Source organism: Podarcis tiliguerta (assembly GCF_965153285.1).
Source record: "Podarcis tiliguerta genome assembly, chromosome: 3".
Lineage (NCBI taxonomy): Eukaryota > Metazoa > Chordata > Lepidosauria > Squamata > Lacertidae > Podarcis > Podarcis tiliguerta.
In genome coordinates this window covers 37,275,527-37,301,886 of record NC_139536.1, presented here as the reverse complement: position 1 = coordinate 37,301,886, position 26,360 = coordinate 37,275,527, and the positions used below count along the sequence as shown (strand labels likewise).

At 41.5% G+C, this 26,360-nt stretch overlaps 2 protein-coding genes across 3 annotated transcripts in view; both read left to right on the top strand.

Moving 5' to 3' along the window:
• Positions 1 to 203: 203 nt before the first annotated feature.
• On the top strand, positions 204 to 17,952 carry RNF8 (ring finger protein 8). Of its 2 annotated transcripts, none has more exons than XM_083434502.1 (8): positions 204 to 493; positions 3,886 to 4,014; positions 6,111 to 6,848; positions 11,681 to 11,743; positions 12,961 to 13,050; positions 13,354 to 13,461; positions 14,524 to 14,735; positions 16,426 to 17,952. In XM_083434502.1, exons 1-8 carry the CDS (start codon positions 371 to 373, stop codon positions 16,463 to 16,465), a joined length of 1,503 nt encoding a protein of 500 aa, XP_083290628.1. In that variant the 5' UTR covers positions 204 to 370; the 3' UTR covers positions 16,466 to 17,952. The 2 variants fall into 2 exon arrangements, with proteins under 2 accessions (XP_083290628.1, XP_083290627.1); XM_083434501.1 differs by having other exon boundaries at positions 205 to 493; positions 14,524 to 14,728.
• A 1,959-nt stretch (positions 17,953 to 19,911) lies between these two features.
• CMTR1 (cap methyltransferase 1) overlaps positions 19,912 to 26,360 on the top strand; it is a 34,350-nt gene continuing 27,901 nt past the window's right edge. Inside the window, exons 1-3 of the mRNA XM_083434432.1 lie at positions 19,912 to 20,137; positions 22,655 to 22,789; positions 23,760 to 23,914. Of these exons, the coding sequence (XP_083290558.1) occupies positions 22,660 to 22,789; positions 23,760 to 23,914 (285 nt within the window). The 5' untranslated portion in view covers positions 19,912 to 20,137; positions 22,655 to 22,659. The remainder of the gene's footprint in view (positions 20,138 to 22,654; positions 22,790 to 23,759; positions 23,915 to 26,360) is intronic.

Below are 26,360 nucleotides of genomic sequence, written 5' to 3'. Positions count from 1 at the left end.
AGTAAATGAATACACAGCAAACGAATTATTATTTAAATAGGCCGGCAGTTGGCAAGACTTCAAACGCCGCCGCCCCCACTACATTTGAAGCCTGTTTGTGATACAGCTCACGAACAAACTAACGTAATAACAGCGGCTGCAGCTGCTGTCTCTGGCATCGATTGATCTCGTCTGTTACAGCAGTGAGCGGGGGATGTTTCCCGTTAAGTGGCCATCTTTGTGAGGGGCAGATGAAGCCGCTCGTAGTTATTTATTTATTTTTTTAAAGGAAAGGGAGGAAAAAAAGAAAAGAGCTAGGGCAGGCGGAGCCGATCTGTTCCTTCCGAACCGAGCGATTGCTTCTGCCTGCAGCTCGCGCGGGCCGCGGAAGATGGCGGAGTGCGTTGGCGGGGACAGCAGGGTTTCTCGCCCCTCAGGGGGGCCGGGTCAAACTTGGTGCCTCAAGCGAGTGGGGATGAGCGAAGAGTGGCTGCTGCTGGAGGACGGCAGCGAGGTGAGAGAGAGCGCGGCGAGAGCTGCCCCCCCCTTCCTCGAGCGCCGGGGCTTTGAGGGGCGGCGGCGAAGTGAGGGACTGTGTTGGGAAGGGAAAGGGAAAGAGAAAGGAAAGCTGCGCCTCCTGTTGCCCGCATTTGGAACTGCGCCCTCCTTTGCCTCGGAGGGGAGCGCGCGAATTGCCCTCCTCAGCTGAGGGGGCCGGGTCGGGGCTGTGGGATCAATAAAGCAGCTGGGAGGCGGATATTAACTTTCTCATTTGCCTCTTGTACCGTATCCCTCTCAGCCCACTAACTGAAGCTTCTTCTTGTCCTTTCTCTACCCCATGGTTCCCCATAGCCTCGGTCTGAGCAGAATTGTTGTTGTTTAGTCGTGTCCGACTCTTCGTGACCCCATGGACCAGAGCACGCCAGGCACTCCTGTCTTCCACTGCCTCCCGCAGTTTGGTCAGACTCATGCTGGTAGCTTCCAGAACACTGTCCAACCATTTCGTCCTCTGTCGTCCCCTTCTCCTTGTGCCCTCCATCTTTCCCAACATCAGGGTCTTTTCCAGGGAATCTTCTCTTCTCATGAGGTGGCCAAAGTATTGGAGCCTCGGCTTCACGATCTGTCCTTCCAGTGAGCACTCAGGGCTGATTTTCTTCAGAATGGAGAGGTTTGATCTTCTTGCAGCCCACGGGACTCTCAAGAGTCTCCTCCAGCACCATAATTCAAAAGCATCAATTCTTCGGCGATCAGCCTTCTTTATGGTCCAGAGCAGAATTAGGTCAGCCCTAAAAGGCCAAAATTTAGAGCTGGGGCTGAATGCGTCGTCGTCTTCTGTTTTCAAAGTGCTTGTCCCATTTTTCAGTTTAAACTTTTGGGGTAACATTCACTAAAACAATAAAGCCAATTAATACAATAAAAAAGCAGTGAACTGCCGAAATAAAACAGCAAATAAAGCAAAGCCCTCAACAGTCAGCCTAGTGGGCCAAAACGTGGTTTGTTGCCCTACCCTGTAATTTCCATCCAGTATTGTTATTATTTATTAACATTTTATACTGTCCTTCATCCAGGGTGGTTTACAATATAAAAACACAGAAGTGCATAACAGTAACAAACACACGCACACCCAGTTTAAAAGGTCATACAGTACATTGTTTAACTGGCCAAAGGCTTGGGAGAAGAGTGTTTTTGCCTGACACCTAAAAAGATGCAATAAAGGTGCCAGGCGAGCCGCCCTAGCGGGGGCATTCCACAAACAGGGAGCCACCACAGAAAAGACCCATTCTTGTGTTACCACCCTCATATGATTGTGGGGTCCGGGTCAGTTCATATGTGTGCCCAAACATTGCTTCATTTCCTTCTAGAATCTAGATTAGAGTGATGTAAGCGTTTACAGGATCACCTCTAACAGGACCACCTTAAGCATCTTCACTCTGAGCTATATCTTAGTTAAATGGTACTTGTTCTCCTGAATGTGCTTAAGATTGTAGCCACAGAGGTGTCCATGCTGGCACATCTTCATCATAAAAGATTTGACCTTCAGTTGTACTTCTATAAGGCAGTTTAAAAGAAAGTTTCGCCTGCCTAACTTAACACTTGCCCCTCTGTTGAAATCTAGTGAATATCTTTGCTGGTTATGACAAAGTAGTTAGCATAATCTAAAGCCAGTCTGCAAGCTTTTGACACCAAGCGAAATGCAGTTCACTGTTCATAAATGAACAGCAGCCTGCATCAGCAGCAAAATAAGCCTTCTGATTTTGTTATCAGTATGGAATTGCAAAAGCAAAGGTGTTCTCAAGCCCATGGATACATTTTGACTTTGAGTCTCAGGCTCCATAGGCCTGATTAAAATGTTGACCATAATTCTGGGAACAAATGCTGTGGAAGGTTTCAAGCTTTTATTAAAATTTATATCCTCCTTAGTGGCTCACAGTGCATAAAAATAAACAACAAGAACCAATACAAGGTACTATAATGAAAGATATGACAGATCTTCAAAGGATTGTTGTTCATGTGCAGTTATTTTGGTCAAAAAGTGTGATAACCTTACAAGTGACAGGATGGAGAAAATCTGTGATTTGTCAGCTGTGTCTATTACTTGGAAGCTCTGTACTTATGAACATGATAATCTCTGAAGCCATATGGTGAGATTGAACTGTGACAAGAGCCAGAAGGCAGGACAGAGTCTCCAAGAATCCCTGATCATATAGAAGCTGTGCAGCTTGAAAATATATTGACAAGCCTTCCCTCTTTTTAAGTCCCTGGAGGTGCTTTGAAAGCCATGCATCAACTGCAGAGCTTTGGGGTGAAGGAGAAATGAAGCATTTAATGTAACCTGAAAGGGGTTTATCTACAATACTGTATATATTGACATCATAGTCCAGATTGTTAAGTATTACGTTAATGTAATTTGAAGTTTGATATTCATAGAAAAAAAAAGAATAAATGTCCAATTGCTTAATACAGGCCTAAAGCTGAATTAAATGGGATTTTGAAGAATTTATAATTGCAATGGCATTCTCAGCTGTTACTGGCTACTCAGACTTGTTTGTTAGGCTACTTTGGATTTGCCTGCTAGAGTAAATAGCTCTTTTTACAAATAAACAAATACTCATTTGTGGAAAACTAATGAACAACAACAACAACAACAATAGTTCACAGGTTTTAAAAATGTGTTGACTGGGATAACATGTTTAGGTCTAATTAATGAAGAGGTTAATGTTGTAGAGTAAACTTACTTGCCAGGCTTAGCTAGCTTAGCTCTCACCTTAAGGGGAAGGCAATCAAGCCTATTGTTGTACCTCAGTCTACTAGAGAAGCTCAGTGTGTGAAGACATTTTGAACTGCTTGCTGCAGCTCAGACCGCATGGCTTTTACAAGCCATTATTGTGTTACTATACCACCTGTGCAACTTTTTCTGAATGCTGTATGGAAAAGTACATGAATCTGAGCTTTGAAGAGTTTGTAAGTAAACCATTTTTAACTTCCCAAATGTGTGGCCATTTTCAATGTTAGAGGAAGAGGAGAACTTTGGGAAGAACTTAGAAGGGCATATTTTAAAGGTCTAACAGCATATATTTCCATGCTTTACTTTGCTGCATATTTTGTGATTTTAAATTTATGCTGGGGTTCTCTCACTAAGGAGTACTTGCCCCAAACTTGCATTTTGGCATCCAGGAAATCATCTTTTTATATGCCTATATTTCATTGCAACCAACATTGACATATCAAACAATCTTGGCACTGCAAATAAAATAATGGAATACTTGTATGGTGGCTTAATGTATTCCCTTGAATTACTGTAAGAAACTAATGAAATACCCATTTCACAGCATTGAAATCCAGAATAGATATGTTGGAGATATTGGTAAAGGAGATTATTAATTGCTTGCTTGTTTGTTTGATTAGGTAAGTATAGGTCGAGGAACTGGTGCTACTTACCAACTGATGTCAAAATCCTGTCCTTTGATGATCTCCCGGAACCACTGTGTTTTCCAGCAAAATACTGATGGGCAGTGGACAGTGATTGATAACAAGGTACGGAAAGTTACTAAAAATGAATTGACTTGAAAGATGCTGAATGTGGAATCCAGTTTGAAAATGTGATCAGGAAAGCTGGAGTGCCAGGCGAACTACATGAAAAGCTAATTTTGTATGCAGTTTGTAGAACAGTTTATGGCTGTGATAATGTATACCTGATTCTGTAGACTTTCTTTGTGAGAATTACCTCAGTAATACAGTGGACCCTCCGGATACAAATTTAATTCATTCTGGGGGTCCGTGTGCACCCCGAAAAAAACGTAACTAGAGAGTCTGCTTCTGCGCATGCGCAAGGCGCACAAAGCGCTTCTGTGCATGCACACATGGCGAAACCCGGAAGTATACACTTCTGGGTTTGCTGCATTCATAACCTGAAAGTTATGTAACCAGAGTGGTACATAACTAGAGGGTCCACTGTATAGGATTATTTTCTTTCATATAGTACTTGGAATTTATCATCTAGACTACAGAATTGATGAAGTAGCTATAATGAGTGGTATCCTAAGATTATGTGAGTGCAAGGTTTCTCTGTCCAATTTTGTGCAGTTTCTTCCTTCCACTGTCACCCCTTCCCACCAGTGAAACCAGCCACATTGTGGTTCAGGAAGGCCGACAGACTTATGGAAAGTTTTTTTGGGGGGAGCTGCCATGGTAGCGGGGGCTGGTTGCCTGGGAAGCCTGTGGCACACAAAATAGTAGTACTTGTAATAATAATAATAATTATAATAAAAATAATAAAAAATAGAAATCCTACAGCAGCACACATAGGATTTTAAAACAATATATAAAATATACAGTATATACATGAGAAAGATGTAGTACTTATAACCTTAACCAGTAAAACAAGTAAAAAATAAGCCACAAGCTCTGGCGTTAATATTCTTCAAAAAACCTGAACAAACTGCTAAAGTGAGATGGAAGTTCTGAATTCAATAGCTGGGATGCCATCACCAATAAGGTCCTGCAGTTACTGTATACTGAATTTCAGATGATTGTGGCACTTAATACTTAAAAGTACTACAGAAGTGTTAAAACATGCATTATCTACTTGTAATCCTTATAGCGGGAAAAGCCAGTGTTCTCTTTCTTGCAGATGGGGGTGGGTGGTAATGCTGAGAGAGAGTTTGAAAACCTGGCTTACATTAGCTCACCTATTGAGTTTATGGCAGCCTTTTCTTTCAAGGAGCATTGGAGAGATACCCCTTTTCATCCACATAGCAGCCCCGTGGGGTTGGTTAGGGGCAGCTGTGAGTGGCCATGCATTTGAACCCAGTAATCCCTGGTTCCAAACCCAGCACTCTTGCCCATTTTACCACACTGTGCCTCACATTTTGCTTTGGATGCTGTTTTGTCTTGTTGTATGTGCTGTCCTTTTAAAGATAACACAAATATCTTTTCGATTATTCCCCCCCCCCACCACTTTTTTTGGAAGAGTTTTGTGTAAAGTAGGGGTGGTGAATCTGTGGTCCTCCAGATGTTGCTGGTCTATACCTCTAATCATTCCTGACTATGGGCAGTGCTTGCTGGGGCTGATGAGAGTTGGAGTCAACATCTGGAGGGGCACAGGTTCGTGACCCCAGCTTAAAGTGTGGAGATCCCAAAGATTTTGGTTAGTTCAGCTGATGAAGGGAGACTTGCCACACTTCCAACATATAAATCATGTCTCGAGTGTCATGTGTACCAGGGGCTGTTGTTTTTAAATCTTGATTTATCTTCTCAGGGAATTGTAATAAATTTCTTTGGGCTACAGTCCCACTTACCTGGGAGTACGTCTAGGACTAACTTCTGATTAGATGTGCATAGGATTGCACTGCTAGTTTTCTGGACAAATCACTTAATCAGCATGGATACATAAAATACAAAATCTGCTCTTGGCTCAGATGTTTCCTGTTGGAGTGGGAAATACTGCTTGTGTCTCGTGCTAATTCTACTCTAGTGCTGAATCGCTGTTTTTTGTTTGTTTGTAGTATTATTTGAGGAGTGCCAGGTTTTCCTTGCTGGCTTGTTTTTCTGGTCTGTTTGTTTTATTTTTTGATGTGCAGAAAAACAAGCACCTTTCCTAGCTCTCTCTTATTATTTTTTATCTTTCCCAGAGTCTAAATGGTGTCTGGCTGAATTGTGAACGCATTGATCCATCACGGCCCTATCTCTTACACGAAGGCGACTATATCCAATTAGGAGTTCCTTTTAAAAACAGAGAAACAGCTGAGTATGAATATACACTAATAAGGGAAGATTGGAAGAAAGTCAGTCCATTTCTGGCGCTGAAGAATGACCAGCTGACAGAGAAAACGAAAGACACGAGGGCTAAGCGTAAAATTAGCTTGGAGGAATCTGAGGCATCTGGAGCGGAAGGGCCTTCCAATTCCAGAACCAAAAGAGACAGGGTGTCTTCAGAAAATGACTCTTTGGGGAAATGTGAGGGAGGCAGGACAGAACTGTCCAGACAAACAACAGAAAACATGGAAACAGTGTTGGTTTCTCCAAGGCCCAGTAAAAAGGAGAAGAAGAAAAATCACTGTAGCACCATTCCGCCTGAGCATGGTTTAGCTCTTCTTTCTAAGGACCATAAAGCCCCAAATTTGGCACAGTCTTGGAATGGTTTGGAACAAATAATGAAAACTCTAGCAGATATGACAAAGCTAAAAGCCAAGATGCAGGAGAAACAGACCGCTGTCCTGAATGTGAGGCAAATGAACAAGTGTGCTCCTGTAGAGATCCAGGTTTTGGAGCAGGAATTGCAGGAGCTGAGGGAGCAGTTATGCACTGAGCAGGAGCAGCAACAGCAGCAAGTGGAGCAGTTGCAGAAGACCGTCTGTGAAGAATTGGAGGTAGGTGCAGCTGTGATACTTCACCCACCCACTCTCATGTACCATTTGAAAACTTGCAAGTGTTGAAGTTGTGCCTAAGCAAGAATGATTGGATGGGGGAAAGGATAGCATTTTTAGCATTGCCATAGTCTCCCAAACCACCACACCTTCATTTTCAGCCCTGAGGTTTCTTAGTCCTCCATTTAGTGTGCCTAATGAGCTATTTTCAACAGTGTTGCCAACTTGTTTGAAACTAGAAGAAGAAGAAGAAGAGTTTGGATTTGATATCCCGCCTTTCACTCCCCTTCAGGAGTCTCAAAGCGGCTAACATTCTCCTTTCCCTTCCTCCCCCACAACAAACACTCTGTGAGGTGAGTGGGGCTGAGAGACTTCAAAGAAGTGTGACTGGCCCAAGGTCACCCAGCAGCTGCATGTGGAGGAGCGGAGACGCAGAACCGGTTCCCCAGATTACGAGACTACTGCTCTTAACCACTACACCACACTGGCTCTCTAAACTAAACTTTCTAAACTAAACTAGCTGGGATTTTTAAGCAGCTAAACTATAGTTTAGCTGCTTAAAAATCCCAGCTGGTTTAGTTATTAGCACAGGGTAGATTAATTATGACATTTCTCCTACACTGAAATATCTGACGACAAGGAAAAAGCATGTGCAACATCATGTACACAGTGTATTGCGGTAACTTATTTCAGTGCTCATACATTGATTAGGCTGCCCAGTCATGTACCATACCTTCTTTCATACAAAAATTATCACATGTATAAAAATACTATGCATGAAGGAGTCAACACTTGGTGCTGTTTCACCGTAGAGTATGTATTTTTTTAAAATAAGCGCAGCATTTTAAAATTCACTGTAGTTGTTTTATGATGAGATTGGCAAAGAGAGAATTGTTTGCTCCCTGTCCTAATTTCCTCGAATTTCTTGTGTTGCAAAAAGCCCATTGATTAGTGAGACACATGAGTTGCATTTCTGCAGATGGCACATCTTTTGATGAGACTAGGCAAGATAGCAAGATCAGCAACAATGGACATGTTGCTCTCAGGATACTTGATGTGTTTTTAACATGGCTGCATCTACTGGCTTGTGAGCCACAGCTTACTGTATTTGAATGATGGACACCAGAAGATCAGTACTGAAGTGCAAGGCCTCTCTCTCCTAGAGCTATGGGTTTCATAAAAAGATGTGAAGTGAATGGATTGTTGTTGTCTGATGGGCACAGTAGTTAGCAGAATATTGCTTCACTTCCTTACTAGTTGCACAGTCACTTCAGTAGAGATTACAATACTGTTCTTTGCTTTGACCCTAAAATACTTCTAGTTCTTCCATCAGCAACTCTGCTTGAAATTCCTGCTGATGAAGTAGTAGCGCTAAGGAAAGTGTCTAGCAGTAAATGAACAATGGAAATACACTGTGTTTAATTATCTTTGTCCCTGTTTGATTCCTCATGGCCCCTGCTAGAGAAGGGATAAGAATAGGATGGGTGGCAAAACAGAACTTCCCCTTCTGTCTGTGAAAGAAAGCCAACGAGTTTTATCATAGCAGGGTATAACACGGCTTCATTTGGTACAGTGGTACCTCAGGTTACATACGCTTCAGGTTACAGACTCCGCTAACCCAGAAATAGTGCTTCAGGTTAAGAACTTTGCTTCAGGATGAGAACAGAAATCATGCTCCGGCGGCACGGCAGCAGCAGGAGGTTCCATTAGCTAAAGTGGTGCTTCAGGTTAAGAACAGTTTCAGGTTAAGAACGGACCTCTGGAACGAATTAAGTACTTAACCCGAGGTACCACTGTAGTTTGTAACCACAGCATAGGCTGTGCACACATTACCCCTTCTCTGGCTCCAGTGCGCTCCCACTGCTGGTCTTTGAACCTGAGTAGACATGAAGTTAGCCACAATCCATAGGTATCCTGGAGTCTTGTTTGCTGTTCTTCTAAACAGCCTCCATTGATTAAAAAATGAAAGCCATGGTGAAGCTGAGGTCTGTAGCTCTTAGGCAGCTCTCAGCGACAGCTTCAGTGAATTGGAGTTCAGTGTGGGTAAGCAAATTAGGTAATGGGCATCAGATGACGACATCCCCACTCCTTCTCTGGCATGAACAACAACCTAAAAAAGCAACCTGAAACACTGCCGGAAAAACCCCCTCAATGTATTTCAAGGCACCAATGTGCATATAGCCTGAGTGTGCAATTAAATTGCTAGATCATGGTTAATGCCCTAGCTATTATAACCATGGTGTTATCCCAGATCTTTATTTCATAGTTCAATAAACACATTCTCCATATCCGTAATACTTAATTTCCTCTTAATATATTGTAATTCTAACTCACTATGATCATATTATAATTTTGTGATTTTTGAAAAATAAAGCAGTAAGCTTCACCAATACCAGTTGTTCACTAATTTGTCTTTAAAAATCTGTTTTACTTTGATTACCTTTTTTCATGTTTTTACACATATGATTCCAGCTCTTTATAGGTTTATAGTTCTATATGAACATATAACAAATTGTTTAGTTATCAAAGGAAGCTGTCTTTTAAATAATTTAATAAACATATGATGGGATTTCTAAGCATGCTAAATTGAAAAAAATATTTTTAATTACCTCCAGGACCATTCTCCAGTATTTTACTCACCTCTGCAAATTCCCACTAAGTGTGAAAGAAATCTCTTTTCTGTTTTTGACAAAGCCAACTATTCCTTAGATTTGTGAGCTAAGAGAAACCTACAACTAATAAGGGTTGTCTGCTAAAACACAGTGATTCATGGCTGCTTCACACGTTACTTCAGTGAACAAGCATGTTATTGCTTGTGGCAGATGCTCACAAATGATTATGAATGGATAAGAAATGTGGCTTGCAATCTATTGTTTTTATTTACATCAAAATGTTTAATGGCTTTGTTCTATCACATTGTATCATCTGTATTGTATTGCGCTTGTGATGGTAAAACATCACCATTGATAGTGTATGCATGATGGTAGCTTAGGGGCAGTAGGTTTGCTGTGTGTCCTGTCTGTTCCTTTTAGCACCATTGGTGGGACAATCAAGGGGAGAACCATTACATTGACTTCCTGCCACACCGCCAGAACTTTGTCAGAGGTGCAGGAACAAGCTTGTTCTTGAAGAGGTAGAATTGAACTGGGCAGCTTCTTGGGTTGTGACTGTCACATACATTGTGCTGCCTCAGTCCTTTCGGCAATCCTTTCAGATGTGGGGACTGCATTCATTCATTCGTTTGTTCTTTCATTCCCCACCTTTTTGCCTGACAGGGACTCAAGGCGGCTTACAGATAAAGTAAGAATAGCAAAAACAGGGAGTTCCAGAGTCTGGGAGCAGCCGCTGAGAAGACCTCTCTGTGTCCCCAAGTCTGCCTATGAGGGTGGCAGGTTTGAGAGAAGTTTCTGCAGCTATTAAGGGCAGTGAAGACAGCTAAGCACACAGTACTAGTTGTGTGAGTGTGTGTTAGCAGCACACACCCCTAACTGTGGCATAATGTTACACAATTTCTTGCTAATTGGAAAGCAATGAGTTTAGTAGAGCTCACCTTTATCATAGTAACCTGCACTTTAAATATTCAGAAACACTTTCTAAAAATGTTTAAACTCACCTTGTTAATGTCCATAAAGACTACTCATTACAGCCAGCAAGCAGGACTTTTAAAACTGCTCTTCCAACAATGTAGAGCAGCTATAACATCCACTGCCTGCAACAGTTATTGTAGGTTACTGCTTCTTCCACCAAGGAGAAAGCCATCAATGATTCACATTCTTGTGATAGCACATATTCTAGCAAGGAGGGAGCAAAGAAGACACTGCTCCAGCTATTTTCCTTCCCTGTTGGAAACATTGGGAGCTACTTTATGCTGATTTAGACCAATGGTCTATCTGTCTCAGTTTTGTCTACACTGGCTGGCAGAGGCTCACTAGGATTTCATATTAGGTTCTCTCTAAGCCCTACCTGGAGATGCCAAGGATTGAATCTGGGGTCTTCTGCACTTAAAGTAGATGCTTTACCACTGAGCTAGGGCCCTTCTCCCTTGCCTATACAACCACAGCAGAGAGAACAAACAAGTGAAGATACTCTAGGCATTACATGATTAGATAGTGCAGGGGTCTGCAACCCGCGGCTCCGGAGCCGCATGTGGCTCTTTTACACCTTTGCCACGGCTTCGGGGCGGATACTAGCGAGGGGAGGAGGCGCATTGTGCGCCCCGACACTCCCCACTGTGACGGGCGCTGTACTGGCTGTGACGTCGCATGGGGGCAGTGCGTGCGTTAGTCACGCACCGCCCCGACGTCACCTTCCCGCCCGCCCGCTACATTGTAAGGGGCATGTACGCTGGTCACTGTTTGGAAGGGGAGTGAAGAACACACACACACAAAAGGTAACTTGTTAATTTAACGTTTATTTCTATGAGGAGGAGTAATTCTGAGGGGTCAAACAAAGAAATAATAAAAAAAAAAGTGACAAAAAAGTTATTTTTATAATGACGAGTTTTGCGGCTCCCAGTTATTTTTCTTTGGAAATGGGTCCAAGTGGCTCTTTTTGTCTTAAAGGTTGCAGACCCCTGAGATAGTGTATTGTATAGGGGTATGTGTCTCTGATTAGGAATACTGTAAAAATAAAAATAATTGAAGATTTCCTTTTCAGGTTTCAGTTTTGTGTAGGCAGCAGCCATTTTATTGTTATTTTATCACTGCATGGAAGAAAACTTGTTTGACTCCTTTTAGCATATTTTTTCCACTAGCTTCGCTTATCCTTCATGTTGTTGTTCTTAGTTCTATATGTCTTTCCTTTACTTGACTGACAGGCTCTTATTTATTGTTTAGGGAGCAAAAGAGGAAGAAGGAGAAGGGAGACTGAAGGAACAACTGACCCAGGTTCTAGTGCAGGTAACGTAGCACAGTGTTAGGTTATTTCCAATGTTTGTATCGCTTGAGGATGTTCAAATGTTACCCGCACTGGCGAATTGCCAGGATGCTTAGTTCTGCCTCTTGCAGTGAGACATGCTTGATTGGCTGCAAGTAGCAAAAATAGTGGATGATTAGGAAGAACAGAAAAGACAGTATCAAAACCACAAGCAATCTGTAATGATGGCTTGTTGAATTTGATTTTTTCTTGGCTTGGTCCCATCATTTTTAAAGTTATTACTGTTCATCCCACTGCTGCAGCACATTCTCTTCCCTCTTGGCACACCCCCCTGGGCCAGAGGGTCTTTTTCTATCATGAGGATCATTTAGGAAATGTGTGGTAAGCTCTTTGCTAGGAGTAGAAACCTGTTGCTATCCAGATGTTGTTAGACTCCTCCACCAACCCCAAACAGCATGGTCAGTGGTCAAGGATTGGAGTTGTAATTCAGCAACATGTGGAGGCCCACAGGTTCCCAAACTGGATGGTCACTACTTTTGTGACCAAAGGCAGACTTATTTCCAGGTGCTACAATCATGGGAATTACCGCTGGCCTATAAATGTTCATTCAGCTCCTGATGTTATAGTTATATGTATGAGTACATTCTTAGGGCCAATTCAAGGTGTTGGTATCAGTGAACAAAACGTTGAAGAGCTTAGGACCCAATATTTGAAGGCACACCTGCCCCAGAACCATCCAACCTGAGTTGTAAGGTTTGTGCACAAGACTCTGCTTGTGGTGTCCTCACTAAGAATAGGCTAGGGAGCCACTCCGTATAGAAGGGCCTCTCAGATGTGGCACCCTGTCTATGAAACCTGTAGTAGAAAGCCGGTTGCCTCCCATTTTATGGTCACTCAGGTGACAGCTTCCTATTTTTGCAAGTATTCAAAGCAGTGTCGACGTGGCCTTATCTGGTTAACTGGGTGTGATACACTGCTGTTAATTGTATTTTAACTTTGTTTTGTATAGTTCATCTGGTTACCTTTGTACAGATAGCAGCATCCTTACATACCTTTTGCCTATTCAGTTTTCTAATCTAAATAAGTTTTAAGTATGTGTATGTTTTACGGATTATGTTTATTTAGAGGAAATGAGTTGTATTCATGCAGTGGGTTGACATATTTTCAGGATGCGAAGTAGAATCTGGCATGCCTAATTGGTATGTTAATGAGAATTTCTGTTTGGTATCTTATTTCTCAGCATCGAGCTTTGATGGAAGAACTGAGCCGTAGCAAGAAGGATTTTGAAGAGATCATTAAAGCCAAGGACAGGGAACTGAAAGAGACTAAGGTATGAACAGAAGAAAAATACACAACAGTCGAAGTTTAGACCTTGCTCCAAAGCCTCCCACTTTGCAGCTTAAGGAAGTTGCTCTCTGCTTTTCCATAGGTTCCCACCACCTTGCTTTTATTTCTGCACTGTGGTGGAGGGTTTTAGCTGTATATAACTTTAGGGGCATTTTGTTTTGTGCAGATTTTTAAGTTCAATAAAGTTTTCACCTTTCGGAAAGTATGTCTCACGTGCCCAATACATTCTCATTCTTCTACCATTGTTTACCTGATGTTTTTGGGTTCGTTTTCTTCTGGGCTACAGGAAGAGAAGGAGAAGGCACGAGCACAAAAGGAAGAGGCCTTGAGCCACATGAACGATGTACTGGAGAATGAGCTGCAGTGTACTATTTGCTCTGAACACTTCATTGAGGTAAGATTTGAAAGATAAAAACTTTAAGTACCACTAGTAAGTATACATATATTTTAATCCCCTTTTATTGACACCAAATCAGTTGGAAAGTTGCTGAACCCGATTTTTATTCCTGGGATTTCTGTGGGTTGGATTCAATGATTCTGTGAGCAGAAGTCTGCTCATGAAACTTCCTGCTCATGGAAGGGATATGTGTGTGATTTACACAATTTCCTTTAAAAGAATCAAATAAACATTTGATTTAATGAATAAACATTATACATGCTATACAAACTCCAAAAGATAATACAGATATTAGAATATCATTTAATGCAACACATTCTATTATATAAATACATCCTATGCCCTTTTAAAATGTGTTCTTTTGTGGGGGGCTATTGGGTTGTTGTTTTTATTAGGTATTTTGTGGTTTTATATCTTGATTTTATTCTGTAAACCGCCCTGAGACCCCTGGGTATAGGGCAGTATATATATTCAATAATAATACAGTAATAATAATAGTAGTAATAAAAGATAATAATAATAAACCTTTTCAATAATCCTACAATATCTTACTAAAAGACCATTGGCATCACAATTATTACATTTTATCATACCTTTAAAATATGTTAAATATCGATCTACTTTTTAAAAATAAGTATACAGATTATTTGTACATGTCTAAGTTCATTTCCTTTATAGCGACAAATAAATAATACGTTATTCCTGGTTTTTATACACACACACAATATTACTGGTTTCCATTTATTCATTTCCTCTTTTATCCTTTTCTGTGGATGTTTAATAGAATCATAGTTGGAAGGGACCCTGCGAATCATCTAGTCCAACCCTGTGCGATGCAGGAATATGCGGCTGCCCCATACAGGGATTGAACCTGTAACCTTGGTGTTAGCAGCATTATGTTCTAACCAGCCAAGCTATCCAGTTCTGACAGTTCATTTCCTTACATTGTTTTTAGTATTTTGAATTTTATTTTCCATTCTGAGCTGCCTTGAAGCTTCTGTAAATAAAGCGGGATAGAAATCCTAATCTAATGTATTATATATAATATGAACTTTTCAGGCTGTCACTCTCAACTGTGCACACAGCTTCTGCTCCTATTGCATCAATGAATGGATGAAGCGTAAGCTGGAGTGTCCAATATGTAGAGGGACGATATTATCCAAGACACGATCGCTAGTTCTGGACAATTGTATTGATAGGATGGTGGAAAACCTGGATGATGAGACGAAGCATCGCCACCTTTCCCTCATCCAAGAGCGAAAAGGTGAGAGGTGGGTCCTCCATTCCTAAGGCATTTGAACATTCCTTGGCACCTGCGTAGTGTAGTGTTTAATTAGAAATATATTGATAGCAAACTACAGTTAGGTTTCTGTGCCTTGCTTTATTTCTGTTCATGACTAAAGCTTTTTCAGTTTCAGATGCTGTTTTGGAGACAGCATTTCAAAGCTAACAGCAAGGTTGTTGTACACCCACCCACCCACACCTAAAGATACAGAAACTTAGAAAAATTTAGATATTGCAATTTGGGTTAATCTTCTAATTCAGCCACCTTCTTCATTTCATGCTAGCATTACTTACATTATTTATTATATTTACATTCGATTTTCCGTCATGCAGCTGCTGAGAAGACACTGACTAGAATCTAGCTTTGCTCCTTTAAATTCCTGGGAGTTCACCTTAGTGAAGACCTCACTTGGAAAAACAATATAACTCAGGTGGTTAGGAAGGCCCAACAGAGACTCCATTCCTCAGGGTCTTGCGAAAGAACAATGTTAAACAACAATTTATGACCTCCTTCTACCAGTCCACAATAGAAAGTGTCTTCTCATATTGTATCACAGTGTGGTACGTTGGCTTGACAGCCACGGACAGAAAGTCTTTACAGAGGGTGGTGAACACAGCACATGATATCATGGGCTGTCCCCTGAGCCTGCTAGATGACATTGAAAGGGATCGTTGCCTTAGGAAAGTGAGAAATATTCTCAGGGACGATTTCACATCCCGGCCAGCACCTCTTTAATCTTCTACCCTCAGGCAGGAGAAATATAAGTATAATCAGTCGTACCAACAGGCTAAAAAACAGTTTCTATCTGTGGGCTGTTAGGCTGCTGAACGGAAAATAATATAGTGCAGCAGACTTTCGGGGTTGGTGTGTTGTGCGACAAGCACACAGAGTGCAATGGGACTGAGTTGGGGGGAGGGAGGCTCAGTTAATTTCATTGTATACAGGTTGTACATGGACAATAAAGGTATTATTATTATTATTATTATTATTATTATTGTATAAGTTCAGACTATGCTCTAGGACAGGGGATCCCAAATGGGGTCCATGGACTACCTGGAAGCTTCATTCAGGTGGTCTGCAGTGGGTCTGTGGATTTGTGGTTGAAGATGGGAGAGAGTACATCCGTTATATGAAATATTCGTATTGATTTTTAATTGTATTTTTATTGCTCCTTTTGTTTATTATCTTGCATTGGGTTGTATTACAATTTGACTTCTATGGAATTCAAATTGTAATACAGTTAAATAAAATGCAATATATAAGAAATAAAAGAAGCAATAAAAACCCAATTAATTTCATGTAGCCTCTAGCACAGCCCATTATAATTGCTACAACAGGCAGAAAAGACCCTCTCCGTGCTTTTAAGCATTGTGTTTGAGACAGTTGTGTACTTCCTTGAGAGAAGAGTGGGCATTGGTCCAAGGGAAGAGACAGTATTCAGTATGAAAGACCAGAGCTGTGCAGAATATAAAAGTTTTACCCTTGAGTACTGAAAGCAAAGCCCACTCCCCCTTAGTCCTCATTACCCTTTGCCTATGCTGTACTTTTAAATATATTTTTCCTGCACCATTGAAAACCAAATACACTCCCAAACTTAAATCCTTTGGTTGGGTATTCCTGCACTTGCCTCAAATCACTTTTGCTTTTCTTTTTTTATCTGTGTATTTTAATTGCAGGGAAGCAGGTTGTTGTGGAGAACCCAGCGTCAGAAAGTGAGAGCAGTATTCTCAGCACGTCCTCTGACAGCGAGAGCAGTAGCATTACCTCAACATTAGACAGCGAGAGCAGTAGCCTTACATCTGTGCAGTCCATCATGTCATTAAGCAGCTTTGAAAGTGATGACTATGAGGGAGACTCTGACAGCCACCATGTTATCTGAAATACCTGCACCGTACCCTTGCAGTTGTTTGGAGCCTGCTCTGGATGCTTTCTGGGAGAAAGGATTGGACACTTGGAACAATGAAGAGACTGGAATTTGAATTGTGGATTAAAAGGGCTTGGCAGGGTCCTGTTCTTTTCTTAAGTGAATGTGCGATGTCCTCATCTCTGAAGAGTATGATTGAAAACTGTTAGGCTCAAACCCATTTTTAATACTAGGTGACTAAACCCATGTTTCTGTTCTTGCTATGAAAATTCTTGGAGTTGACAATGTACCACCAAACTTAAATTTAACTGCTTCCCTCCTAATAGGTTGGAGAGTGCCAGCTCATCAGCTAAATAACTGCTTAAGTGTAACCTGATGTAGTACATATTTGCTTTTTGTGTCAGAAAGCTGTTTACACATGACTCATGGGTTCATAAAGAGAATAAGGATATTTACAGCTGCATAAGTCTGGAGAAATTGTCAAGGTTAAATTTACCATGCCCTAAGCCCCAAAGAGTTTGATACCTAGCTTCCCAGAAAAGCATCTTAATCACTTTCTCTCAAGCTCTGTTGCCAAAATTGAGCAGACACAGTCAAAACTGTAGCAGCGCTTTTGCATTTCTCTCTCTGTGTGTATGTGTGTGTGTAGAGTGTGGTAGGAGGGCTTTGGCTGAGTGAAGAAGTTGCATTTCTGAATGAGCAGAAGGTGGCACTACATATTTATCAGTTTTCACAGTATGTTGCTGGTACAGCACTATAAGTTTGCAGCAACTCAGGTTCCATTTCAGGGGCTTCGGCTTCAAATTAGCAGGCAAATTGGATTGGCAGCTGTTTCTGTTTTTTGTTTCCTTGATATGTCTTGGGGTGGTTATTTATTTCTTTGTTTAAAAGTTACAATTTATATAAAAGAACAAAAAACCTGTCATTTCTGCTCAAGTTGCTTTCATAAGCCAATATCCTTTCTTCGTGTTTCTGAATGTGTGTCTAGCCAATTGAGTCTGGCTACCTTATTTTTATTGATTCTAGCTTCAATGCTAATGAAGATCACACTTTTATAACTGGATAAAGACACTTAACATTCCCCGTTGCAAGGAGTTCTGAGCCACCACAGTAGTTTACTATTGTCAATAAATTATTGCAAGTTCATAAATTCCATATTTTTTTTGTTAATGCTACTTTGCCCTGAAGATGTTGGTAGTGTAGTTTCAAACAGATGAAATAAGATGCAGGGGCACATAGGCCATAAAGCTATGTTAACTTTTGTTATAAATTATATAATAAGAATTTGTGGTCCCCCTCCCCAATTCTAATAAAGTGGCAGTGTTTTCTTACCAAGAAATGCATGATCTGAAAGCACTTCCTCCCTCAAAACCACCTTGGCGCATGAGCACCAATTTGGGAATCAGCTGGAACAAGGTTATTGGAATGGGTTAAATGAGGCAAACTGCATTACTGTATCAACCTTGTTACACATGATGGTGCACCTAGCTCTCATTGATTTCTGTTATTTGGCAGTTTTGGAAACACTCTCGTTTCAGAAGAGGGAAGCTACCTTTCTGGATGTTCTGCTCTGCTATCCCAGCTGCCGTCCCCTGCCGTGACATTGCATCTGCATAGTCATGTGTCGACTTCGAAGTGTCTGTTTCACAGGGTGTTCACTGTGTATGAATGTGCTTACTGGAGACATGCAGCAGTGTATATAGAATTGATATTTTTGAGGGAAACTGTAGTGGATGAAGCAACTCTTAAGAAGACCATGCATTCGATCAAAGGCATCTCCCAGTTGACATGGGGATTATGCGTTTTAAGTGAAACACCATTGAAAATGCCTGCAAACACTCCATTCTGCCCCTGCCCCGTCCTCCCCCTTTTTTGGTGATGTTTTCAGGTCACTTCTGGGTTGGGGATGATGTGAACATGCACATTGGGCATGTCTAAAATGGTTGCTGCCTGTAGTAATTTGTTGGTAGAAAAAGCTCCTGGTCATATTTTTTAAAATACCACTCTCCTTATCACTTGTCTCTTGCTGTGAACAAGCCTATTCTTAAATGCTTTCCTGGTGCATCAAGTATTTTAAAGTCATGGGTATACACAAGGGACGGGGAATCTCTGGCCTTCCCATCATACTCAGCCGCCATGGGCAAGGTATAGTGGGTGTTGTTGGACTACACAGGTTAGCTATCTCTGGTTTGCACTGATATGCCCATGTGAAGCTTGCTTGTAGTGTATATATTTATTTTTGACTGTTTGAAGGTGTTAACCATTCTGTCACCTACCTGGACTTTTCAGGGGAAAAGATGGAGGACAGAAATTGGAAAGACTTCATCTGTTACATATTTATGCATTCTGCACATCTCCTTTTTTGGTTTAGGGGCATTCCATGTCAAGTGATCCAGTGACATTTACCTTACCATTTTATATTGCTTTCATTTTTCTGTTTCCTAAAAGTAGTATAAGAAAAGATCCCAGTAATTCAAAACTAAAAATACAAATCTCTTCAGAACTTCATGGGCTTTAATATGATATGGCACACGATGGACTTACTTTAAACTTTTAAGTTAAGTTACAAAATTTAATGTTTTGAAAATTTTTAAATAGTGATATAAAAAAATCAATATGATTAAAGAATTACCAAAAAATAATATTTCATATTTTAAAGAGCTTCCTACAAAATTTCATCTTGGGATCTCAATGGGATCACATTAAAAACAAATACTTTGTGCATATATGTCTGCCTTATTGGGTTCTAAAAAGGATAAATGAGTCTTGGGGGGGAAATATGGTTTGAAGTCATGTTTATTCTCTTGTATCAGTTACTCCTTCCCTCCCAGGAGTGGAGGGGAAATAACATCAGACAGAGACCTCTCTACCAATTGTATTTCTATGGTCTGAGTATCTCCCTGAGCAATGCAGCTCTGTAGACTAATCTCCTCCTTATGCTAATTAGCAAGGCTGCTGATCTTCCACAATATCCAACTAGTTACTAGGACATGGGTCTACTCTGAGCTATCCTTCATCTACGTGTGAAGCACGTAGACTATTCCAAATGCGCTGCATTATTATTTACAGCACTTTAAAACGTCAAATTAAAGGGAACTTTAATTTGCACTTTAATCGTGCAAGGTGGGGAACAAGAAGCTTACGTTTTCGCTTAATACTCCCCTGTATGTACTACAGTATTCACTGCGCGAGGTGCAGGCTCTGAGATGCTTCCCGCTCCCTCAACACACTCTGCAGCCTCCCGCCACGAGGGGGCCCTGCGCCTCTCTAGGACTTCTTCTCGCCTCCCCATTGCGTCATTAGCTTGCGCCGCGCGCGAAGGAAGGGCCCCGTCCCAGTGCGGAGCTGCCGGGAAACGAAACTGAACTGTGGCGGAGAGGAGTTGGGGGGATCCGGCCTTCTTTCCTCTCTCTGTCTCTCGAGCCCAGGCGCGTGTCTGGAGGGGGCTGAGGCTCGGCCTTCGCGGTCTTCTCTGCCCTCATCTCCCGCTCCGGCCTAAGACAGAGCCTCCCCCTTCCCCTCGTGTGAGTGTAGCAAGGGCTCCCGGGAGGGTCGGGGAGAGCGAACGAGCCTGGGGGGGGGGCGTTTTGCCCCTGCTTCTCTGCCCCCCGCCGCCCTTGTCACGCTGCTTTTCCGATTGTCTCCACTGGTTTGCAGCTCCCGAGAATACTCCAGGCTGGCCGCCCCTGTCTGCCCCTCTCCGTCCCCAGTTCCTGCCTCTCCCCGTTATGTCTCCTAGCCTAGCCGAGACCTTCCCTCCTGAGGGCATCGCTTGATAGGTTTCTGTCTCTCTTGTGTCCTGATACTCCCTCGCCTCCCTTTTCATCTCCATCTCCCGGTTTCCCCCTTTTACCAAGGCTGAGATGCTAAGCATGTTTCCCAGGAAATAAGTTCTCTTTAGCTCATTTGGACTTACTTCTGGGTAAGCCTGCTTGAAGTCAGGTTGCAGCTCTCCACAGACTGTGGATTCTGCACAGAAACACACGCTCCTTTTAGCTTCCACCTGGAATCCCAACTTCTTCCCCTTACCTAAACCACCTCCATCCTTTGCTCTGGTGTTTCTCTCCCCCCCCCCCAGCCCTCAGTCCTCTTTGCAAATTAGTGTTGTTTTGTTGTGGTGGTGGCGGCTATATTAAGGCCATCTCTCCCACCCCCATAGGGTTTAGTAAATATAAGTACACTAGCTGGCATCTGAATTAAAATATCATATTCCTAGTTGAGCACATAATGGCTTCGTCATAGAAATGGATTTTGTTATAAAACCAATCAACTGGATGAAATTGTGAAGAAACTATCTGTTACAATACTGTGCTTTACTTTCTGTTGGGTATTGAAGACTGTGTACATATTCAGAATAAAATTTGAGACTGTCCCCCAATGTATTGTGAGATCTTCTAGCATTGTGCAGTGTTCTTTTATATAATTCATTTATATTTCCAAGTTAATGTGACTCAGTGCTACTGTTCAGTAAAATCCCTCATTGCCCAGTGATGGATAGGCTCGAATCATATACCTACGTACCTCGAAGTAAGCCCCAGTGAACTGAATGGGATTTAAGTAGGCATGTATATGATTTGTGCTGTAAAATGTTGCCCATAGAAGAACTAAAATGAGAATCTTCCCGTTGATACTCCTTTTAACTAGCTGCTGTTTCTCGTGCTGATTGCAGGGAGACTGGAAGGGGATGGCTTCATCCTGGAAATTTTACTATGCCTATACAACTTTAAGCTTTCAGCTCTTATGTTTAACATTCAATTTACTCAGTTTTATGATTTGTACAAATGAACAATGTTGTGTTCACCACCGTTAATAAGCATAGCCACAGTGCTGTCCCTGTTGTTCCTCACTTGCCTCAAGAAAATTTGTACCACATAGTTGATGTTTCTTCTCCTAGTTTTAATGATCCCAGGAGTGGTAAATTCAGTGGTGTGTTATTTAGCCCTATTATGCTGTGGTATCAGTGTATCTTCCATAACAAAAAATAATGCTTTTGATGTATTTATTAGCAACTACAGTACATTATTGCAATATATGAGAGCTCATATTAATAACATTATTTATAACCAGGTTTCTGAATGCTCTGGCATTAGAAACTGGTTCTTCACAAATTTGTTAACTCAGGACTACCTGCTAAACTGGTGGTATACTTTCGGCACCTTTTGTTATTTGTTTATGTACTGTGATAACTTAACAAGCTTAGGCTGCAGCCTCTTACCTAGAAGTAAGCTGGTGCTGACTCAGTAGAACCTTCTGAGTAGATATGTATAGGATTGCATGGTTACAGCTCCGTCCTATTCATGTTTACTTATAAATTTGCCCCTCTGAGTTCAAAGGAGCATGCTGTACAGTCATGTGCATGGTTATTTGGCAGCATCTCCCACTCTCTTAATAGGGCTTACTCACTAGCAAGTGTGGTTAGGATTGCAATCTTAAGATGCAGTTGTATGCCAGTAACCTGGAAGTAAGGCTCAATGAGAATAAACAATAGGATTGTGCTGTTTTTTCTCTTGTGTGTTTATCAGTGAAACCTGAATTAGAACTGTGTTCTACTGGGATGTGTGTCTGTATGATGAAAGTGGTGGAATGAAAACATGCTATGAAAATGCCTATTCAGGTGTTTTCATTCTTTTTAAATTAATGGAGAGCAAATTGTTTGCTTTCCTGATTTCCCTCCTATTTTATATGAGCGGTCTTGAAAGTGCACAGAGGAAAGAGTTTTCTTCTTAAGAGAATGTTTCTATATAAGGACTGAAAACCTGAATACTCCACTGCCTTAAAATTATACCACACTTATGAATGTATTTGAAACTATTCTGGCACATGGTGAAAACCTTCTTGTTTACTATGACTTTTTCTGACTATTACCACCAGCCATTCTGGGGTTTTAAGAATATTTTTACTGTCCACCGGATTGCATTGTAATCATTTTGATTGTATTTGTATTGTATTTCTTGGTATTGTTGTACACCACCTTGCGATGCCCCTATAATAGGCAATATAGAAATATTTTAATAATTAAATATTTTGTTTCCTCCTTGCAGAGAAAATGAAGCGACGAGCAGAACCTGAATATAGCAGTCCCCTAAAGAGGCAGAAGAAAAGGATCGAAGAGTTGGGCCTGACCCTCAGCTCCACATCAGATGATGAAACACAACTTGGTAATCATGGAGCTCAAGGTAACTGTAGAGGTAACATCACATGGGCCTGTCCACATCTAAACTTGGTTGTGCTGCAATCAACCTTTCATTGGACATGGAATGGAGTCATGGACTAACTGGTATCATTAGAACCCTGCTTGCTAATTTCCAGAGAAGAATAGTTAAACCATTGTGAGTACCATGTGAGGTCAGAGGCACTGGGGGCTATATAGGGTACAAACAAGTCAGTGGAATTTTCATTTGTTATTGCAGTCTATAAAACAACTTTTCTGACTCAGCTCCATGACTGACGGCCATCCAACTTCTACTTAAAAACCTCCAGCGAAGGAGAGTCCACCACCTCCTGAAGGAGTCCATTCTGCTTTCGAACAGAGCCAGTGTGGTGTAGTGGTTAAGAGCGGTAGTCTCGTATTCTGGGGAACCGGGTTCGCGTCTCTGCTCCTTCACATGCAGCTGCTGGGTGACCTTGGGCCAGTCACACTTCTTTGAAGTCTCTCAGCCCCACTCACCTCACAGAGTGTTTGTTGTGGGGGAGGAAGGGAAAGGAGAATGTTAGCCGCTTTGAGACTCCTGAAGGGGAGTGAAAGGCGGGATATCAAATCCAAACTCTTCTTCTTCTTCTCTTACTGCTAGAAAGTTTTTCTTGCTGTTTAATTGGAATCTCCTTCCTTGTCACATGAAGCCAGTGTAACACTAAGGATTGTGTTTGAGGGATGTCTGCTTCCTACATAACTTGGTGGCAGTTTAAAGAGATTTCCAGCAGTGAATTGAACTGTAAGGCTCAAGCGCCATAGTTTAGTGGTAGAGCAAATGCTTGACATGCAAACAGTTCATACCCCAGTATCTCCAGATAAGTCTGAAACCGTGGGGAGCTGCTGCCAGCCAGAGTAGACAGTACCGAGCTAGATAGATCTATGTTCTTCTCCATGAATAACTTGATTATGCTGTGGCATAGACGGAGCGTTTCTTTCCTTTGTTTGGTTTTCAGAGTCTTCCACCACAAGCAGCAGCGAATCTGACGGCGAGATCAGTGAGAGGCGGCCTGTCCTTGGCTCTTTCAGCAATAAGTTCAGCGCAGACTCCCTTGTACAGGGCACATCCTCCCGATACTCCATGTATAACAGCGTGTCCCAGAAGCTCATGGTAGGTCAGAGCACCCTTGCAAACATCCTGTGGAAACTGAATCGGGGGAAATAAGAGCACTGTCAGTGGGATCCACTTGGTAGGATTCCCTTTCCCAACTATATTGGAACATGTCTGGGCCAAATATGTGTTCAGAGTGCTCTTTCAGTTAGTTAGGAAAGCTGGAAGGCTGCATAGTCGCAGTCACGTTGCAAACTACATAATTTGCCTTTAAGTTTCAAGTTGTACCATTTATTTTTAGGAGCTTATTTCTGGCTGTAGTTGGTGGTGGAGAAACTTTTAAAATTTGAACGCATATCTGGTTCAAAATCAAGGAATGGTAATCTGTTTTGAGTAGCACTTCAAAGCCACCATGTATGCTGAAACATATATGCTTAGCACTCCATGTTGTACTTACCTGCCCCGTCATACTTGTTGTCCTTAAATGTCTCCTTACCTGCTCTTTTCAAGTTTCTGGAAAGAGGCATTTCAGGGAAAGGTATGAACCAAAGTTCAGTTTTCCTACATGCTAAGAATTTTAGAGAGGTGATTTCAGCACTCTTCTTTTGCTTTTAGTATTGCCATTTACAGCGTGAATTGGGACAGAGAAATCTGCATTTTCACCCATGATTATTATATTTCCTTAGGAGCAAAAGCAAAACCTCAGTGCACCTATGTTCTCAGACTACATCCAAACGTTCATACTCTGTAGCCCCCTTCTTTTTATTTACTTCCTGCTATCAGAATTTCAGATGGACTCCTAGCGCAATGAATCTTTAAAATAAATTAGATTCAAATGGAATTCCTTGTTTGGAGCACTGGAGTCATGTTGCTGTTTGGTACCATGTGAGTTCCTGTGTGTACATAGTTTAAACAACTTTTTTGAAATATGGAATAGTTCATCCTAGGCAAGTGCGCACAACTTCAATGAAGTGTCATGCAGGTTTTAGAGCTGACCTTCCAAATATTACAAAAAAATGATCTTGCCTTTATAATAAAATGTTCCAATCTTCAGTATTTTAACAACAACAGCTTCAGCTGTATTGGACAGGTTGCAGAAATTGAACTTGGGACAACCTGTCCCTTAGTCTAGAACTGACATCTTTTCCCTGGTACTCTTGAACTGCTTCATAGCAGGCAGGAGCAGGTGAAGCTTTGTGATTCAGTGATACGGAAATCTCCACTTGTTGAATTTCAGTATGTCACACAGATATTAAAAGCACAGGAACCCTGCCAGGGAATAAGGTAGCAACCTTGCCTCTAGAATTATACAAGCATTATATTGGGGAGGAAATTCAGAACTCCAGTTGTCTGTGATGCAACTTTTCTGAGTGAAGTGCTCAGGCTTTATGAAAATAACTCAGCCCTCATCAGTATTGCCCTTGGCTCACAGAGGCCTGCCTGATTCTTATCTGTCAGTGAGCAGTTAATTAAATCCATCACAAAATTCAGTAATTGCTTGCATGGTAGAGGGTTTGCTGTAAGCTGTACTAGAGCTACAGTTCTCAGTGTGAGGTGAGCTCTCCTAAAGAAATATGTGCAGTTGTTAGGAGATAAATGAGCCCCTCCAAGCTTATATTGTTTGTGTGTGATTATTTGTGTAGATTAGCTGAGGAATCAGTTCCTGATAGTTATATTACAAGAAACTGAGTGAGTGCTATATTCCTCTTTGTGTTTCTAGAAGTAGAGTTGTTTAAGCAACTTCTTATTTCCCCAAGGAATGTCACAATTCTGGTTGAATATCCCTAGCTCATATATGTTTCTAAAAGAATAAATGCTGCCAAAGAAATAGTTGATCTACTTAATTACAAAATATTCTGCCCAAGGTAACAAACTATAGGTGAATCGTAACAATAAGAACCAGTACATAATAAAATATCAGAGGTCAAAATGGTGGCCTGAGCTGAAATATTTTCACTTGCTTCCTAAAAAGTTGCAAGGATTTAGGTGGGTCTCTCTAGGGAGGGAATTCCAGAGGGTGGCAGTGCTACAGTACGAAAATCCTGTCTCTCCAACAGTGTAACATTCCAGAGAGTTGAGCTACAAAGCTAGACCTCCCCTTCAGACCTTGGCTTTCTTTAATTGACAGTTGAGGAACTGGGGTTTGCAGTCTTTCAAACACAGGTCGGTACTGTTTTTCCTTCCTGACTTTAAATTATATCTGTAAGAGCACAGCAGGTGTTTAATAGTGTAAAGGAATTTAAAATTTATTTTCAATGAAAAAATATAACCAGCAAGATCTGTAATTCTATTTGCTTTATTTCTATGGTTTTCAAATGTCTGTCTTCAAGGAACCTCTTCATAGCAGCTTGTCATGAATCTTCACATTTCTGCTATAGAATTCACATTTCTGCTATAGAGGATCCTAGGATCATTCTGTGTTAATTGAGAGTGTAGCATAGAATGTACCCCAGTTCTCCTTCTACTTCCATCTTCTAGGTGTTTATGTGAGCTGTTTTACAGGGAA